Below are 19,737 nucleotides of genomic sequence, written 5' to 3' on the forward strand. Positions count from 1 at the left end.
AAGATGCATGACCAAGCTTGGGCTGGAAATGTCAAATCAACGAATTAATATGCAACAGGCAAATAATATATATCTATAATACTAAAATTACGAGGTCCAATTTGTCAGACGTCATCGGGTAAAAACGACAAATCAAAGAATTCAACTCTATATATAATTAATATAGGACAATGGTGTAGATTAAAAATTACACCACTCCAGACCCTTTAGTTTTCCACATAATTAATATTGCCAATAATTAACAAGTTCCGAGTCTAATCCGATACCGATACCACTAGTATATTCACCTGTTAGCTATTACCTTATCTGTACGTTCCGCATTTGACAGGCGCACCACCAAACGGTGTATTTAGGATTTTGCTGTATACACGGGTCATAATCAAAGGGCTGACACTACTAAATTCAATCATTGTCAAATTGTTCCCTATTGTAGCTTTATTCAGCAATCAGCAAGACTTTCTAAGATAACTAATATAGGACAATGCTGTTGATTAAAAAATACCCCATTCCTGGATAGCCTGGACCTTTTGTTTTCCAAATAATTAATATTTCCAATAATTGATAAGTTCCAGGTCGACGGGTTCAAACAGAAAGATTTGAAAGCAGAGAAAACTGTGTATCTTATAATCGACTTGCTTTATCAGATGACAATACCAATTACTAAAATAAGGCTTAGGCATAGTTATATACTTTAATTCAGTCACGGACCCGCGATATCACGGGTGTGTACTTGTATATATATATATAAATTTTCACATTTCTGTAAATTACAAATTAACTTGGCTTGAACCCTTTATCGTGATTATTTTTAAACTGACTTTACCGTGAACATGACAATCACGCAGCTTATCATCTGTATGTGTTCTCATTGTGAACCGTGTCTCTGTAAACTAACAAGCTGACTAAACCCTATACCACATACACCCCAGTCACGAGGTTTATCGCCTGCATGTATTCTCATGTGAATCTGTAAACTGTAAATTACTATGTATGTATTCTCATGTGAATCTGTAAACTGTAAATTACTATGTTACTCTATGTATGTATTCTCATGTGAATCTGTACACTTTTATGTATGCATTTTCATGTGTCTCTGTAAAGAAGCATTTTGAATAAATCCTTTACCACATACTAGTATATCACAGTGATGAGGTTTATCTCCAGTATGTGTTCTCATGTGTCTTCTTAAATGACCAAGCAATCTAAAATCTTTACCACATTCATTACAGTTGTGAGGTTTTTCATCCGTGTGTGTTCTCATGTGTGTCTGTAAAGTACCACATTGACTAAACCGTTTACCACATACACCACAGTTATGAGGTTTATCTCCAGTATGTGTTCTCATGTGTCTTCTTAAATGACCAAGCAATCTAAAATCTTTACCACATACATCACACTTATGAGGTTTATCACCTGTGTGTGTTCTCATGTGAGTCTGTAAACTACTATGCTGACTAAACCATTTACCACATACATCACAGTCATAAGGTTTATCACCTGTGTGTGTTCTCATGTGTCTCTGTAAACATTCAAGGCGACTAAACCCTTTACCACATTCACCACAGTCATAAGGTTTATCCCCTGTATGTGTTCTCATGTGTCTCTGTAAATTACTATGCCGATTAAACCGTTTGCCACATACATCACAGTCATAAGGTTTATCACCTGTATGTATTCTCGCATGTTTCTTTAAGTTACTTTTCTCACTAAACTCTTTACCACATACATCACAGTCATATGGTTTGTCACCTGTATGTATTCTCATGTGTTTCTTTAAACTTCCTTGCTCACTAAATCTTTTGCCACATACATCACAGTCATAAGGTTTTTCACCTGTATGTGTTCTCATGTGAACTTGTAAAATTCCATGCTGAATAAACCCTTTACCACATACATCACAGCTATGAGGTTTATCTCCAGTATGTGAACTCATGTGTGCCTTAAGGTGGCTACCTTGAGAAAATTCACTAGCACAGACATCACATTTATGAGGTTTTTCACCAGTATGTGTTCTCATATGTCTCTTTATATCACTACTTCGACTCAATTTTGTAAAACAAACATCACATTCATGAGGTTTTTCACCCGTATGTGTTTTCATGTGTCTCTTTAAGTTTCTACCTTGAGTAAATTCTCTAGTACAAACATCACATTTATGATGTGTTTTACCAGCCTGTGTGTTTATGTGTCTCTGTAGAGTACTGTTGAGTGTGACTAAATCATCTCCTCTCTCTCTAACATCTTATTGATAATGTTTATCTCTAGTATTTGCGTTCTTGTACAACTCTGTAAGGAACACACAAAAATGTTAGACATATAAAACTTTTGGCAGCTTCCTAAACACCACATTCAAATCATTTAGGGAGCTACCATTTGATTTTTATGGGGGGGGGGGGGGGGGGGGGGGGGCTAGGATGAAATTTGAAAAAAATAGGCAGGACAGGAGTTTTGAGTAAAAAAAAGGCAGGATGAGACACTTTGCAAAAAAAAAAGGCAGGTTGACAATTTAGGTAAAAAAAGTCAGGATAAACTAATAAAAAAAAAGGTAGGACCGAATAGAGTGAAAAATAAAAAGGCAGGACAGAGATTACAACTAAAAAAAAATGCAGGACAAAGTTTTTCATCCTAGCCCCCCCCCATAAAAATCAAATGGTAGCTCCCTTATAACAGTTATCTTAATTTATTGTAGTTTAAACATATATTTTGTTTGCTTCAATATGCCAAAGGATTTAGAAGTTAATCAAGCTTTGTAACTTTTTACACACTGGGACTTAGATGGATGGAGCGTTGTCTCACTGGCCCTCATACCGCATCTTCTTTTTAATTATATATATATATATATATATATATATATATATATATATATATATTAAAAATTAAATACACAAAAAGAGTTTTAAAAGCAGCATTGTCTAGGGCTTTCATCCATCTCTGGATGGATGGATGAAAGCGCTAGACAATGCTGCTTTTAAAACTCTTTTTGTGTATTTAATTTTTAATATATAATTCTGTACACTGCTTGAAAAGAAACTTTTTTTGTATATATATATATATATACATATAAATTAAAACCTCTATATCATGTATATACCTCTCTGGAATATGCCAACATTTTCGTACATTTATATTACAAGATTAGAAAAATTCAAGCCAAATATTCCAATTGAATCAATTGATATGCAGCAAAGATTAAATGTATAAATTTGCTTCGCTGAGTGCAGCTGGATTAGACTGCAGAGGTCCAACCCTTAACCATTTGGGCAAAAATGGACACAATATTCACGCTTGATACCGGTCTGAATTTGGATTGTAATTAAAATACTTGACACATAACTAAGGTTTCTGACACAGAATAACTGTTGTCAAAGAACTTATAATTGGTTATATGATTTGAATTTATACTCAATTTGTTGCTTTTGTGCAATACACTATATGCTGTTGCGAATTGTCCCCTCCAAAAATTAAAAAAAATTCTATCTCCCAATTATTTTTGGCAAAAAAAAAAATATAAATGCCCCATTAAAATATTTTATTCACCTCCACCTTTTCCCCCAAAAAAAATCTTTCCCTCAAGAAATGGCCACGATCTCAATTCAAATTTCCATTGGAGATGCAACCGTAATTACCCCTTTAAATACATTATAAAAGTCTTAAGTCAATTGACAACTAATCACCTCAAGACATACAACATAATTTTGAAGCTCATCCAACATATTTTATTTGGATTTAATACCTCAATATATTTTATTTTATACCTTCCTTATACAGTTATACTGCTTTAAAATTGTCTTAATTGTCCATTAACCATATGAAACCCTTGTGTTCCCCGTTTTTTACACTAATTCCTAAACGGTTTGAGCCATAACCATATGAAGCCAATCCAAACCATCCCTTTGTGGTATGGAAACTTGTGGTATAATTTCAGAGAGATCCATAAGCTTAAACAAATGTTATTGTCTAGAAACTAGACCTTTTAGGCCTCTTTTTGGTTCCTTATTCCTTAACTGTCATTGACTGTTAGGACCATAACCCCTAAAATCAATCCAATCTTCCTTTTGTGATTACAAACCTTGTGTTTAAATTTCATAGATTTCTCTTTACAGAAACAAACTTGTCTTCGTTGTCCAAAGGGATGGTTAGGATTGGCTTCATATGGTTATGGCTCAAACCGTTTAGGAATTGGTGTAAAAAACATAGACGACAAGGATAGTGAAGACGACAACATGATACCAATAAACGACTACATAGGTACATTTGGAAAAATTGTAACATGCTAATTAACACGGCTAACCACTATGTGCATGATGTGGAACACTCAAAAAGTTTTTTACCTGAAAATCTTTACATTTTGTATACAGTCATGGACAATGATGTATGAGTTTTTCCATACCTTTTTATCAATATGCTGCAAAAGATCAACATTTTTGTTATATTTCAGCTTCACAAGCTTCTAACATGTCACATGATCTCAAATCATGCTGCTGCTGCAGTCATGTACATGATTTAAGGTGGTATCTAACACTACAGGGAGATAACTCTGTAAAATCAGTTAAACTTACGTTGTGTTGTTCAGGGAATATTAAGCTTCTCAATGATCAAAATTAGTGTTTGTCAAGCTGCTATATAACCAGTGTAATTTTTCTGATGAATTGGTTGGTTCAATTTTTTTTTTTTATTTTTATATTTTTGTCAAAGGGTCAAAGTAAATACTTTGTCAAAATTTTATGAAAATTAAACGGGCCAAATAAATTTTAGTCAAGGTGTTGAGTACCACCTTAAACATGTTAAAACATTATTTTACATAAACAGTACGTATGTTTCTTATAATGATGTACACCACTAATTCATGGCCCCATTGCTTTCTATGTTCAATTCCCAAATTTCAAGCAGGAACACCTCTTTCATTTTAAGTTCAAATAAATGACATTTAGTGCATGTCAAAGCTACACTTTATGGTGTCTTGTACTGAACAAATCAACTACACCTTTAATGGCATATAAGAAAGAACTGATTGGTTCCCAGAACTTCGAATATACCAAAACAAGTACTTCAGATCTGACAAACAGGCAAATTGTTCCCTCTTTTTAAAATTTGGTGCAGTTTTTAAATATCCAAAATTACAAGTCATAAAGTGTTCTACAATGATCACCAGTCATTCAGCTTTTATCAGTCAGGGGACTTACTGAAATAAGTGATTTATAAATCACTTATTTAAGTAGCAAATTCGAAATTTTGTCATAAATTGTGATTTTGTAGTTTTACTAAAATTTTAAATACATAGGTTTAGATAATATCTTTTCGTTCGTAAAATTGAAACTAGAGGCTCTCAAGAGCCTGTGTCGCTCACCTTGGTCTATGTGCATATTAAACAATGGACACAGATAAATTCATGACAAAATTGTGTTTTGGTGATGGTAATGTGTTTGTAGATCTAACGTTACTGAACATTCTTGTTGCTACAATTATCTCTATCTATAATGAACTTGGCTCAGTAATTACAGTGCAAAATATTTTCTAAAAATTTACACAAATTTACAACCAGATGCTCCGCAGGGCGCAGCTTTATACGACCGCATAGGTTGAACCCTGAACGGTTGAGGCAAGTATGGACACAACATTCAAGCTGGATTCAGCTCTAAATTTGGATTGTGATTAAATAGTTGACACAGCATAGGTTTTGGACACAGAATGAATGTGGTCTAATGAACTTAAAATATTTTTTTTGTCTTTGAGCAATCACTATGCTGTTGAATATTAATCCTCTCAATAAAATGTTTGAAGAAATTTTCTTTTTATTTATGAAATCTGAAATGAGAAAAATTAAACCTCCCCCCCCCCACCATTTTGTTTTCACATCCCCCTTTCCCTTTTTTCAAAACTGATCTCAATTCAAATTTCTAATGGAGTTTGCAACAATAACTACTCATTTAAATACATCATAAAATATTAAAATGTAACAAAAAGTGCTTGTTATCACTGAATGGTAAAGAGTGTTTTAATTTATCAGTTGGTAGTAAAAGTGAATATACATTGTGTATTGTATAAAACAATGATTTAAGTTGATTCAACTACTATTCTGGACAAAGAAAGATAACTCCAATCAATTGAAAATTTCTTGCTATTGCACAATTTTGTGCAATTAGATATTTTTGGCTATTGCGCAATACTGTGCAATTGAAAATATTTGCATTGCACAATACTGTGCAATTGAAGATTTCTTGCTATTGCGCAATACTGAGCAATTGAAAATTTCTTGCTATTGCACGATACTGTGCAATTGAAGATTTCTTGCTATTGCTGAATACTGTGCAATTGAAAATTTCTTGCTATTGCACAATACTTAATATAATAATTTTGGATCCTGATTTGAACCAACTTGAAAACTGGGCCCATAATCAAAAATCTAAGTACATGATTAAATTCAGCATATCAAAAAAGCCCAAGAATTCAATTTTTGTTAAAATCAAATTTAGTTTAATTTTGGACCCTTTGGACTTTAATTTAGACCAATTTGAAAACGGGACCAAAAATTAAGAATCTACATACACAGTTAGATTTGGCATATCAAAGTACCCCAATTATTCAATTTTTGATGAAATCAAACAAAGTTTAATTTTGGACCCCGATTTGGACCAACTTGAAAACTGGGCCAATAATCAAAAATCTAAGTACATTTTTAGATTCAACATATTAAAGAACCCCAAGGATTCAATTTTTGTTAAAATCAAACTAAGTTTAATTTTGGACCCTTTGGACCTTAATGTAGACCAATTTGAAAACGGGACCAAAAATTAAGAATCTACATACACAGTTAGATTAAGCATATCAAAGAACCCCAATTATTCAATTTTTTATGATATCAAACAAAGTTCAATTTTGGACCCTTTGGGCCCCTTATTCCTAAACTGTTGGGACCAAAACTCCCAAAATCAAACCCAACCTTCCTTTTATGGTCATAAACCTTGTGTTTAAATTTCATAGATTTCTATTTACTTATACTAAAGTTATTGTGCGAAAACCAAGAATAATGCTTATTTGGGCCCTTTTTTGGCCCCTAATTCCTAAACTGTTGAGACCTCAACTCCCAAAATCAATCCCAGCCTTCCTTTTGTGGTCATAAATTTTGTGTTTAAATTTCACTGATTTCTATTAACTTATACTAAAGTTATTGTGCGAAAACCAAGAATAATGCTTATTTGGGCCCTTTTTGGCCCCTTTTCCTAAAATGTTGGGACCAAAACTCCCAAAATCAAACCCAACCTTCCTTTTATGGTCATAAACCTTGTGTTTAAATTTCATAGTGATTTTTTTTTTTAGCTGTGTTCCCCATGTTAAGTTGTAGAACAAGTGGTAAATAAGCACTTTTCTAGTATTTTAACACTCAAATAATCTGACCGCATGAAGATATTCATTTATTTTCACATAACACATTGCGATTCTTTATTTAAAAACTATACTAGACAACTTTTCATGATTACATGTCCTTCATCTAGGAAACTAGTCATGCTAGTGTTGAAATGTTTGTAATTGGAATTTTTTGTTAAATAATTGCTTTTAAATATTCTAAATTGTTACTTTAATCTTCCAAATGCAAAGTTTGGTTATATTTAGACTTATTTATTCATATTTGGCACTTTTTTCTACTTCAGTTTTGGCTGTCTAGTTTTGGCGAAGAATCCATCCTGATGTTGGGGTAACAGGAATTTCTGCAGAGTGATTGTCAATGACATTTTGTGAACTTTACAAGTAATTAAAACACAGATTTAGTATAATGAAACATAATTGTTGTTTTATTTGGTATCAAACTGCTTTAAAAAAGCCTTTAAAAAGTCCTTTTGTGCTCTTTTCAGGGTATTTAATCAAAAACTTCCATATAAGGAAAAATTTAACTAAGAGTACACCAAGTCTTTAGTTTCTAGGTGTACATGTACTTGCAATACTGGTCAAAGCAAACACAGAAAACAATTCATATTTATTAAACATAGTATTTTACACCATTCTTTTAAAAACAGTCAATGTGCAACTTTATATACCAAATATACATTGGCCGCAGTGTGGGCTGTAGTATAAATTTTGCTCTATCTTTACAAACTCAGCATTTATGAATGTTGTATTGACACTGGAACTTGAAAATTGGATACCTTACATGTTTATTACAAAAAAGTAGGAAAAGAAGTAAAAAAGTCCCTTCAGGGTTGATTCCAGGAGTTTTCAAATGGGTCCCTTGAACATCAAATTGGGAATTTTCATCCCAATTGGGATTTTTTTTATTCATACAATCTAAGACGAAATAATTTAATTTTGGATGTAACACGTCTTCTGATTGGCTGACATTATTTTGTTATCATGGTTATCAGCTCATATACATCATTTAGTCATGTGACCGTGACGTCATCAACATTTTTTCATGGTTTTCTATGGTTTAAAAGGGAATTTAGAATTAAATTATAAGAAATGACTGTAATATTTGTTCTGTCTATTCCAAATAACATAAAAAATATGGTGCACACTGTTAAATAACCCCCTACGCACGTTATTCAGTGTGCACCACATTTTTTATGTTATTTCTTCATAGACAGAAAAAAATATTACAGTCATTCCTTAAATAATATAATTTTTCTGTGAAAATGGAAAATGTATATTATTAAGTTTCACCTGTACACTGATTGAAGAAGTTATTGGACCAGGGAAGTTGAAATACATGAATATCAGTGCACATGGTGCACTATCATCTTAACTTTGGTAAACGAGGCCTTTTACAAAAACATATATATGCCAGCTAACATAAACCTATGGCAAGCCGTTTAGCTATTTATTTGAATTTCAAATTATCTCATAATATATAAGATATCTTATACAAATGTATAAACGAGTCTAAATTGAAAACTATGTTCAAACCTATGATTGCGTTGGATAAAAACCGCAATTTTTATACGTGTGCATGTAAAACAAATTTCATTGTAGAAAGGTCTAAATACAACACAAACAACATTTTCCAAAAGACCAAAAAAAGTGAAAAAGTATATTTAAACAAAACGCATTTTACTAATATATAGATATCTCATTTAATATAATGTCATTTTGAAAGCTATCTTTTATAATTTCATTTTTAAAAGCTATCTTATAAATTATATGAGACATCTTATATTATGATATATTTAATAAGATATCTCATAATATAAAAACTTTATAAGATACCTTATATACTTTATACTTAGATATCTTATATACTTATAAGATATTTTATATACTTTATAAGATATCTTTTGAAGTTGATAAGATATTTCATAATATAAAAACTTTATAAGATACCTTATATACTTTATACTTATATATCTTATATACTTATAAGATATTTTATATACTTTATAAGATATCTTTTGAAGTTGATAAGATATCTCATAAAGTATATGAAATATCTTATAGATACTTTTTGTATAAGAAATCATTTATAGTTTATTTGATATCTTATTTAGAAAATTATATAAGATATCTTATTAATTATCTGAAATATCTTATAATTTATATACGATATCTCTAATAATATATCTTATATAATTAAATATAAGATATCTTATATAAAATAGATATATGATAAAGAAAATTATATGAGATATCTTATAAACTATATAAGATATCTCATAAATTATATAAGATACTAGAACACACCCGTGATATCACGGGTCCGTGACTGAATAACTATGCGCAAGCCTTATTTTAGTATTAGTATTGTCATCTGATAAAGTCATGCCGATTATAAGATAAACAGTTTTTCTCTGCTTTTCAAGTTTGAACCCGTCGAACTGAAACAATAATATTAATTATTTTGAAAACGAAAGGTCCTGGAATGGAGTATTTTTTAATCAACAGTAATGTCCTATATAAGTTATAAATAAAGTTGAATTCTTTGCTTCGCTGATTTACGTCATGCCCACTAACAAATTGAAAACTGTACCTATACGCCTTATTTTTAGTCCAGATTTTTAGTATTCGTATTGTTATCTTAGAAAGTCTTACTGATTAAAATACTACAATAGGTAACAATTTAGTAGTGTCAACCCTGTGGTTATGACCCGTGTATATAGCATATTAATCCTGAATACAACGTTTGGTGGTGCGCCTGTCAGATGCGGAACGTACAGATAAGGTATAGGTAACAGGTGAATATACTATTGGTATCGGTAGCGGACTCGACCCGGAACTTCTTAATTATTGGCAATATTAATTACGTGGAAAACAAAAGGGCCTGGAGTGGTGTAATTTTTAATCTACACCTTTGTACTATATTAGTTATATATAAAGTTGAATTCTGTGATTCGTCGTTTTTACTTGATGACGGCTGACAAATTGGACCTCGTAATTTTAGTATTATAGATATCATGAACTATATAAGATATCTAATAAACTTTATAAGATATATCTTACAAACTATATAAGATATCTAATGAACTATTATATAAGATAGCTTATAAAGTGTATGAGATATCTTGAAGTAAGTTTAAATAGCAAAACAGCTTGCCATATTAACCATTGGGTATTTTTTCTACAGATCATCTTTATAAAGTAAAACTTACCTTGATTGAAATGGATTTCAAATTGACCTGGCCAATTGTTGAATTCAGAAAATCAATTACAAAATTGTATATACTTAATTGATGAGATATTAAAAGCAATTGAACCAGTGAACTTTAAAATTATTTTGATCATATTCATATCTTTTAAAATTACATAGTCTGCGCCCAATAAAAATTATACATTAATGACTGTTATATCAAAATTTGAATTTGCTCTTTGCGAAGGTCTGCTTTAATTGACACCCATTTTGACAAAAAGCATGTATTTGATCAACCTGCTGAGTAAGCGATATATACTTTAACGAGCTAGATCAAATACTCCCATAACATTTTAATAAATTGAATCCGGCTGCTAAAATTGTTTACCTCATGTTGACATAAGGCAGCAACCATTTGATTTTCAGGGGGGGGGGGGGTGGGGGAGGTTGGCTATGGATTTTTTTTCTGGACAAACTTTTTTTTTCGCCTGTGGTGAAAAACAATCTATTTTTTTCGCGACAAGTTGAAAACAATTTTTTTCTTTCAATTTTAGCATTACACATAGTGGCAGCTGAGGGGGAAACAAACATTTTTTTTCTTTCTCAGAATCAAAAACAAATTATTTTTTTCTCCAAAAACTGGAAACAATTTTTTTTTCCCACAAAAATCCAAAGCCCCGGGCCCTCCCCCCCAGAAAATCAAATGGTTGCTGCCTAATTAAATCATGGTTAATAAAATGCGATCGTAGTCGGCATTCTTATCTGGATTTTACAATGTTTTGACGACAACTATGAAAAATTATAGTTGCCGTAATCGGTGATAGAAACTTTTCCGGAAATACCGATTTTTATTTTATTTTCTTGAATTGGGAATTTATATTCACAAACATTTTTTTGGGGCCGCTGGCCGATTTAAGGGCCGCCAAGCGGCCCTAAACTACATAGTGGAATCATCCCTGCCCTTATAGGGGTAAATTCAGTAAATAAATATACATCATCAGGGACCGCCCATATAGGGGAGAGCTTTCTGTATAACACTGAAGTCATATGCTCTTCTGATTGGTAGATAATGTTTGTAATAAATATTTTTTGGCAGATGAATCAAAACTAGAGTTGAAAAAAAAAAAAAAATGCTGAATGTACTAATTTTTTTTACTACAGGGTTGAAAAGTAATGGGGGTCAGTATAGGAATTCAGTGCCAAACTACATTGTTTGTAAACAAGGCCATGTGAATGCCCAAAAATGCCGCATGACCCTATGTTTTTATTAATATTAGTGCAAAAGATAGGGCTACATTTGTACTTTCATGATGGTTATATGAAAGTTTCCAATTTCTAAAGGTAAATCAGGTATAATTTTAATTCCATACATAGATTAGCATTAAAGTCAATGGGAGATTTTTTACTGAAATTATTTAGCCCTAAGAAGGTCTTGAAGAAAATAATCAGAAAAAATGAATTGTGACTTTTTGTCCTGTGACTTTTTGTCCGTGACTTTTTGTCTGTGACTTTTTGTCCGTGACTTTCTGTCCTATATTCTCCCCGTATACCCAATAATAGGAAATAACTCATGTCTTTCTATCATAAACTTACTTTTGTTTGTTTTGAAGGGAAAATATAAGTCGAGGGAAAGAGACCAACGTTATATTCTTCAATACAATTTCCTTCCAATGATGGAACACCTCCTCAACGGATACTAATAGCCGTTTTATATACATGATATAGGTGCACTGCTACATAGTTTCTCTGTTTATAGTGAACATAAAACATTGCGTCTTCGATGTACTGTTTTCAGATAGAAATTAAGATAAATACCTCAAAAATTAATAAAATCAGTTAGCTTAGTCGGACTCACAAGTTGTTAAGGGGCAATAAATCAAAAGATGTTTAAATTTGTTTTATTTACATCGTTAGGGACGAGATCAAACTCGCTATACGTTTTGCTATCCTAAATGATTTTAAGGGTTAAAGAAAGAAAGAAATATTAATGTTCGATTGGCCTGAAATATATATACACAGTACATTAGTAAATAATTAGTTAGTAATTATATATAGAGGGGGCATAATCGAGTTTTCATATCAACAGAAAATTATCGGCAAACAATGTAGCTTAAAAATTAAAGAAAAAATGCGCTCAAAACAAGCAAGGAAATAATAAGGTGGTAAAATATAAAGAAAAGAGAAAATAGGCCAACTTTTACTGGACTTTCCTATTGTATGTATTGGAACAATGTAATTTCTTTTCTTCCTGAGCATGCGTAAACTATATGCCACTGGACAACTATACAAACCGATTAATCAATCGTAGTACTAGCAGTTAAGGAAACACTCTTCATGATAAACGTGGCACATTCCAATTTATTTTCAGCGTATGTTCAATTGTGTAAATTTGCCCTTTGATTGAGTTAAGGTGGAATGGGAGTCTAAAATAAAAATGATAGAATTTGTTCATACTTTGCCAAAACGTTGTATCTATTGATACATGTTGAAAAATATAATAAAAATGATAGGTCACCGCACATTTTCTCAAGCTACAGGACGGGACAAAATGACACATTTTGTATGGATTATACAGGAAAAAACACCATTTTGTGATTAGAATGTTCAAACTAAACAAAATGATAGAATTGTTAAATACTCCAGGAAAAGATAGCTTTTAGACACTGCTTTGAGAATATCAAAAGAAAAGATAGGGTCACCGTACGTTTTTTCCGGCTAAAATACAAAATAGGAAAATTCCATACAGAATCCTTCAGAAAATGCACTTTTTTTAGAGTTACCTCCCCTTAAAATGCCAATTTTAAAAAAGAATAAAAACAACCAAAAATTATAATTAACATTTGCAAAAATATCAATATTTAGAAGTTATATTCTTATAAATTGGTACTTTTAAATGAAAATGTACATTAAACATCTGCATTCCTGCATCAAATTTTGCTAAATTGATGGAAAATCTGGACCTTTGATTCTCTGTTTTTTACAATCCAAGATGGAGGAAGACACCCATACCACCTTAAGCCATTTTAATTGATACTTTTTAATGTAAAATTGAGAATGGAAATGGGGAATATGTGTCTTCCAATGTTGTGATGTTACACTATTGATAAAAGCCCTTAAACCCGCAGCATTTGTTTTCACATGTCCTCAATCAGGAACATGATGTTCAACAGTTGTCGTTTGTTGATGAGGTTCATAAATGTTTCTCCTTTCTCTGTTTATTTTTTTAATTTTTGGACCGTGAGATGAGACCGATGATATGGTTTCCCCGTTTGAATGGTTTTCTCTAGTCATTTCAGTTTAGGGCCCTTTATAGTTAGCTGTCTGGTGTGAGCCAAGTTCCGTGTTGAAAAGCGTACTTTGACCTATAGATTATGGTTGACTTTTACACATTTTGACTAAATTGGATTGAGAGTTGTCTCATCGGCGCACTCATGCCACATCTTCTTATATATATTTTGTCGCATATATTTGTACCAGTAAATCTATATTAATGTTGAGGAACCACAAGGGTGACAAGGGAATATAAATATGTTCCGACCTTGTTAAGTATTCCTCCGATCGTCAAATAAACCCTTGACATAGTAGGATGTAACGAGAGTCCAAGTCTCTCTGCAAATTAAGGACCCCTAAAGTTTAAATTTCCGTGCATATCCAATTTTACCCTGGTGTTCCATTGGAAGTCCAAATTTCCATCATGGTCGACCCATATTACTGGACTCTCCTGTTGTATATGTTTTCATAACGTAATTTGTTCTCGCCCTGAACATGCGTAAACTATTTGCCACTGGACATTCAGCAGTTATACTAACAAGTAAGGAAACAACCTTCATTATAGTTCATGATAAACATGTCGTATTGAAAAACATTCTTTTGTCGCATATGTCTATACCATTTGATTTGTATGAGGGGAGGGAGTGTGAACTAGAATGTAAAATTTTGTCTTGCAATTTAAAAAAAAATGTAATCTTTGTCCTGCCTTTTTATCTTTCACTCTATTTAGTCCTGTTTTTTCTTTATAAGTTTATCCTGACATTTTTTTTAACATAAATTTGGTATTCTGCCATTTTTGGCAAAGTGCCCCATCCTGCCTCCTTTTACGAATTTCATTGTAGCGCCCCTCCCCTCTTTAAATCAAATGGTAGACCCCTTAAGTAACAAAGTTGCCAGTCTTGGAAAAATCTAGTTAAATTTAGTTTTTTTTTCAATAAGGTTTTGCACTGGTAAGTATGATTGTGTCCACACGTCTCTCTGTGAGTTCTGACTCTCAGTCAAACATTGACCACTTACACCAAATTACATAGATCTATCACCATTATGTGTGCACATGTCTCTCTGTGAGTTCTGACTGTCAGTGAAACATTGACCACTTACACCAAATTACATAGATGTATCACCATTATGTGTCCACTTGTCTCTCTGACAGTTTTAGCTGTCAGTAAAGAATTGACCACTTACACCAAATTACATAGATGTATCACCATTATGTGTCCACTTGTCTCTCTGGCAGTTTTAGCTGTCAGTAAAAAATTGAACACTTACACCAAATTAATTAGATTTATCACCATTATGTGTTCACGTGTCTCTCTGTAAGTTTTACCTGTCAGTAAAAAAATACACACTTACACCACTTTAATTAGGTTTATCACCAATTTTTGTCCACAGTTATCTGTACAGGTAAGAACTGGCTGTTAGCAGACATATATTATACAATCATCAATTGTTATGTCTCGGCAGTCGATGAACCATGATCCAAGAACGCTTACACTGGATTATTAAGGTTTCTACCAGTGCGTGTTCACGTATCTGTGCAAGGTCTGGCTGGTTTTATGCCTCTGAAACTTCTGACTGTTGTCATGTCTGTGTAAGCTGTTGTGGACCTCATCTCTGTGTAAGCTATGACTGTTGTCCTGTCTATGCAAGTTCTGACTGTTCTCGTGTTTGTGTAAGCTCTGACGGTTCTCGTGTTTATAAGCTCTGACTGTTCTCATAACTATAAGTTCTGAATGTTCTCATGTCTATACGTTCTAGCTGTTTTCATGTCACTCTAAGCTGACTGTTTTCATGTCACTGTAGGCTGACTGTGTTCACATGTCTGTGTAAGTTCTAACTGTTATCATGTCTGTGTAAGCTTTGACAGACTTCATCTCTGTGTAAGCTCTGATGATTCTCATGTCTATACGTTCTGACTATTTTTATATCTATGCAAATTCTGACTGCTATCATGTCTGTGCAAGCTCTGACGGTTCTCATGTCTATATAAATGTGTTCGAATGTCTGTAAGCGTTAACTGCATGTCATTCACAAAATGAACATTTTTAACACATGTGTATGTGTTCACATGTCTTATAAGTTTTGACTGTTTTTGAAATATTAAATACTTGTTATTATTTTCATTGAAAAAGTATACATTGTATTATGTTTATCACAAATATGTACTGTTTCACCACTGTCCCAGGTTAGCAGGAAGTTTAAGTTTAAGCTAGAACAGTTCTAACCTAGAACTGACTAAAAGGTGTCAGGCTGACAGTTCTACGTACTGTCCTAGAACAGTTCTCCTGACAGATTTTGACAGATTTAATGAGAGGTTAGAAGTGATCTCCACTGTATGTGTTCATGTGTCTCTCTGACAGTTTTAGCTGTCAGTAAAAAAATGCACACTTACACCACTTACACCAAATTAATTAGATTTATCACCATTATGTGTGCACTTGTCTCTCTCTAAGCTTTAGCTGTCAGTAAAAAAAAATACACACTTACACCGCTTTTTATTAGGTTTATCACCAGTTTTTGTCCACAGTTATCTGTAAGGCAAGAACTGGCTGTTAGCAGACATATATTATACAATCATCAATTGTTGTCTCGGCAGTCGATGAACCATGATCCAAGAACGCTTACACTGGATGATTAAGCTCTGACTGTTCTCATCTCTATATATAAGTTCTGAATGTTCTCATGTCTATACGTTCTAGCCGTTTTCATGTCACTGTTAGCTGACTGTTTTCATGTCTGTGTAAGTTCTGGCTGTTATCATGTCTGTGTAATCTCTGACAGACTTCATCTCTGTGTAAGCTCTGACGGTTCTCATGTCTATACGTTCTGACTGTTTTTATATCTATGCATGTTCTGACTGTTATCATGTCTGTGCAAGCTCTGACGGTTCTCATATCTATATGAATGTGTTCGAATGTCTGGAAGCGTTAACTGCATGTCATTCACAAAATGAACATTTTTAACACATGTGTATGACTGTGTTCACATGTCTTACAAGTTCTGACTGTTTTTGAAATATTAAATACTTGTTATTATTTTCATTGAAAAAGTATACATTGTGTTACGGGGCCAGCTGAAGCCTGCCCCCGAATGCGGATTTTCTTGCTGTGTTTAAGCCACATCGGTGTCTATATCATAATTTATAAAGGGGCATCTCATATTATTTGGTTGAAGCAAACTAAAAATAATATTTGAACAATCAAGGTACTTTATATTTTACATAAGTAAGAATTGTTGTCAGAATGATTTTATATCATGTAGCTAGCAACGTACGTCACCTTTTGCCAACTGATTAGGGACTTTCTGTTTTGAATTTCTTCGATGTTCAGTATTTTTGTGATTTGACATTTTTTTCGCCTTTACTTTAATTTTCATTAAATAGATATACCACATGTATTATGTTTATCACAAGTATGTACTGTCCCAGGTTAGCAGGAAGTTAAAGTTTTTAGAAACCTTTCTATCTACAGCATATTCTATATATGTCTGTCAGATAGTTTATTCCGAAAACAGCAGGTTCTTCCACAAATAAGTAAACATTATCAATATTTTATAATAATGAGGTCATGGTCAGATGACCCAGGCAAGACAGATATGTTAATTAACAAAATTGACAAAATTACGAACATGTATCATTAAAAATGAGGTCACGGTCAGTTAATTTCTGCCAGGAAGACAAATTCACCTCACAATTATTTCATTCCAAAACATGCTCGACTTCAACTTTATTTGGCTTTTTAAACTTTTTTGGATTCGAGCGTCACTGATGAGTCTTTTGTAGACGAAACGCACGTCCGGCTATATACAAAATTTAGTCTTGGTATCTATGATGAGTTTATTTACATCAAGAATTTGGGGAAAAAAAACACCAAAACACACAAACTTAGCATCATGAACAATGAACCATTAAAATGAGGTTAAGATCAAATGATACTGACTAAAACTACATGTATACCTTACCATCATCTTATATTCTTAATATGGTTAAGCTAAAAACACGATTACTCATTGTACTTAAAAAGAGTGCACGTGCTGAAATGTCTCGCCTTCTTTACTAATCATTGATATTATGTTGATAGTCCTAAATATAAAGCTTTATTACAACTGTCACATAAACTTAACATTAACCAAGAAAATTAAACATTGACCAATGAACCATGAACATGAGGTGAAGGTCAGATGAACCATGCCAGGCAGGCATGTACAGCTGACAATTCTTCCATACAAAAAATTTAGTTGACCCATTTCTAATAGTTAGAGAAAAACAGACGTTAACAGAGCAATAGTCCGAGACCACAATTGTCGTTCTTAGTCCCTAGTGTTAACAGTGGGTTACTTGCCAATAATTTTTATACCTCTTCCAAATTTATTTCTCCATGTTTAATGCCTCAAATTGTAAGTAGGGGGGTGAAATTACACTGTAAAAAAATTTGGGTCCAGAATTTTACAGAAAAGTAGTGATTTGGTCCAGCTGAAAAAGGTTAAAAATTAGCACTTCGGAAGCTGTCAAAAGATTTCAAGACACCCTAAACACAAAATTGTCCATATTTTGAGTTAGAGGCGATGAAGTTTTCTATAATTTTGATATAATTTGTCCCAAAAGTAGTACAACACACTGTAAAAATTTCATTGAGAAAGCGCAGGTGGGAATTTTTTAATTTTCATTTATGTTCTAAAAGAAATGCACTACGAATTAATTGTGTTCTCGGACCTAAGAGGTGAAGTCTGTAAATATAGAATCTGTACTTTGGCATCTTCCCTAAATGATTTGGTGGTGTCAATTTGTCAAATAGCATGAAACTAAAGGATTTAAACTTTTATTTAATAGAATATCTGCAAAAATGACCAATTTTGGCATTTTATGGTCAAAATAGGCATTTCAAGGCTTTTTCAATACTGATACATACATGGCATCCTGACTTTCTATCTGACAGGCTTTCATGTGTCAATACTTGTGTTTTTATGCCTTTATCTAGTTCTTTTACTTGTTTTTGAACTCAGAATCTACAGAAAAGAAGATTATCTCAGACAATATGTACAAAATGTGTTGTATAAATGACCCTTGTCTAACGCCCTGTTTGGATGAAGTCAAAAGTGGGGTTCTTGGTACATAAAATTTGAAGTCCACAATAAAGACCTCACTAAATTTGTATCAAAAGCACTTTACAATGTCTATTGTACCTGTTCCATCTCACATAATATCTTTCTTTTCTTCTGTAGGATAGCAAGTGGTTTAAATATAAGCCTGTTGAGACTAAAATTACAATCAAGTTTTTCATTAAAAAGGCAAAAATCTTTGTATCAGACCATACTGTCTGTAAGAAAAGTTAATTGCAAGAGCCTTTTTGTGCTCAGATTTGTTGTATCATATCACATGAGTATAGAAATGATAAAAAAGACATAATTTTTTATTTCTTATAGCCTCAATATGCATTTTTTAATGTAAATATGTGGCACGGCCTAAATTGACCCTTATTTTTTTCCAGTCTTACTTGGCTTAAGACCCTTTTAAACTAATATGATATGTTATTTGTGACTTTTCTTTCCATTTAAAGTACATTCAATACATATGTAAGGATTATTTATAACCAAAAAGCTTCACAAATTTAAAATTGCTGGAAAATATTACATCTTCATGTAAGGCCCCCTTTCATTGAAAAACCTCAATTTTTAGGCCCAGGCTGATATAAATTTGACTTTTGAATAATTATGCTAACTCTGATAAATCAAATGAGTACTCTATTGCTTTTAGTACATAATAAATGATATATTAGGGCATTTAAAAAGTATTTTTTTGCAATATTTTAATTTTCAAAGCCCAAAATGTTGATAGTTGAAATTATTCAATTTTAACGTCAAAATTTAACACGCAAAGATGAGTATAGAATTTAACATATTGTCTATAATATATATCC

At 32.4% G+C, this 19,737-nt stretch overlaps 1 protein-coding gene across 2 annotated transcripts; it reads right to left on the reverse strand.

The window, feature by feature from the left end:
• Window positions 1-677: 677 nt before the first annotated feature.
• LOC143051696 (uncharacterized) lies at window positions 678-12,187 on the reverse strand. Of its 2 annotated transcripts, none has more exons than XM_076224608.1 (2): window positions 12,146-12,187; window positions 678-2,286 (listed from the first exon to the last, which is right to left on the reverse strand). In XM_076224608.1, exon 2 carries the CDS (start codon window positions 2,099-2,101, stop codon window positions 1,070-1,072), a length of 1,032 nt encoding a protein of 343 aa, XP_076080723.1. In that variant the 5' UTR covers window positions 2,102-2,286; window positions 12,146-12,187; the 3' UTR covers window positions 678-1,069. The 2 variants fall into 2 exon arrangements, with proteins under 2 accessions (XP_076080723.1, XP_076080722.1); XM_076224607.1 differs by lacking the exon at window positions 12,146-12,187 and adding an exon at window positions 4,332-4,523.
• Window positions 12,188-19,737: the final 7,550 nt, after the last annotated feature.

This window comes from Mytilus galloprovincialis, chromosome 11 (assembly GCF_965363235.1).
Source record: "Mytilus galloprovincialis chromosome 11, xbMytGall1.hap1.1, whole genome shotgun sequence".
In the NCBI taxonomy this organism is placed as follows: Eukaryota; Metazoa; Mollusca; class Bivalvia; order Mytilida; family Mytilidae; genus Mytilus; species Mytilus galloprovincialis.

Bases quoted from the DNA above. Each gene is read 5' to 3' on its own strand.
- LOC143051696 (XM_076224608.1), bottom strand. From the start codon at position 2,101: ATGAAAACACATACGGGTGAAAAACCTCATGAATGTGATGTTTGTTTT.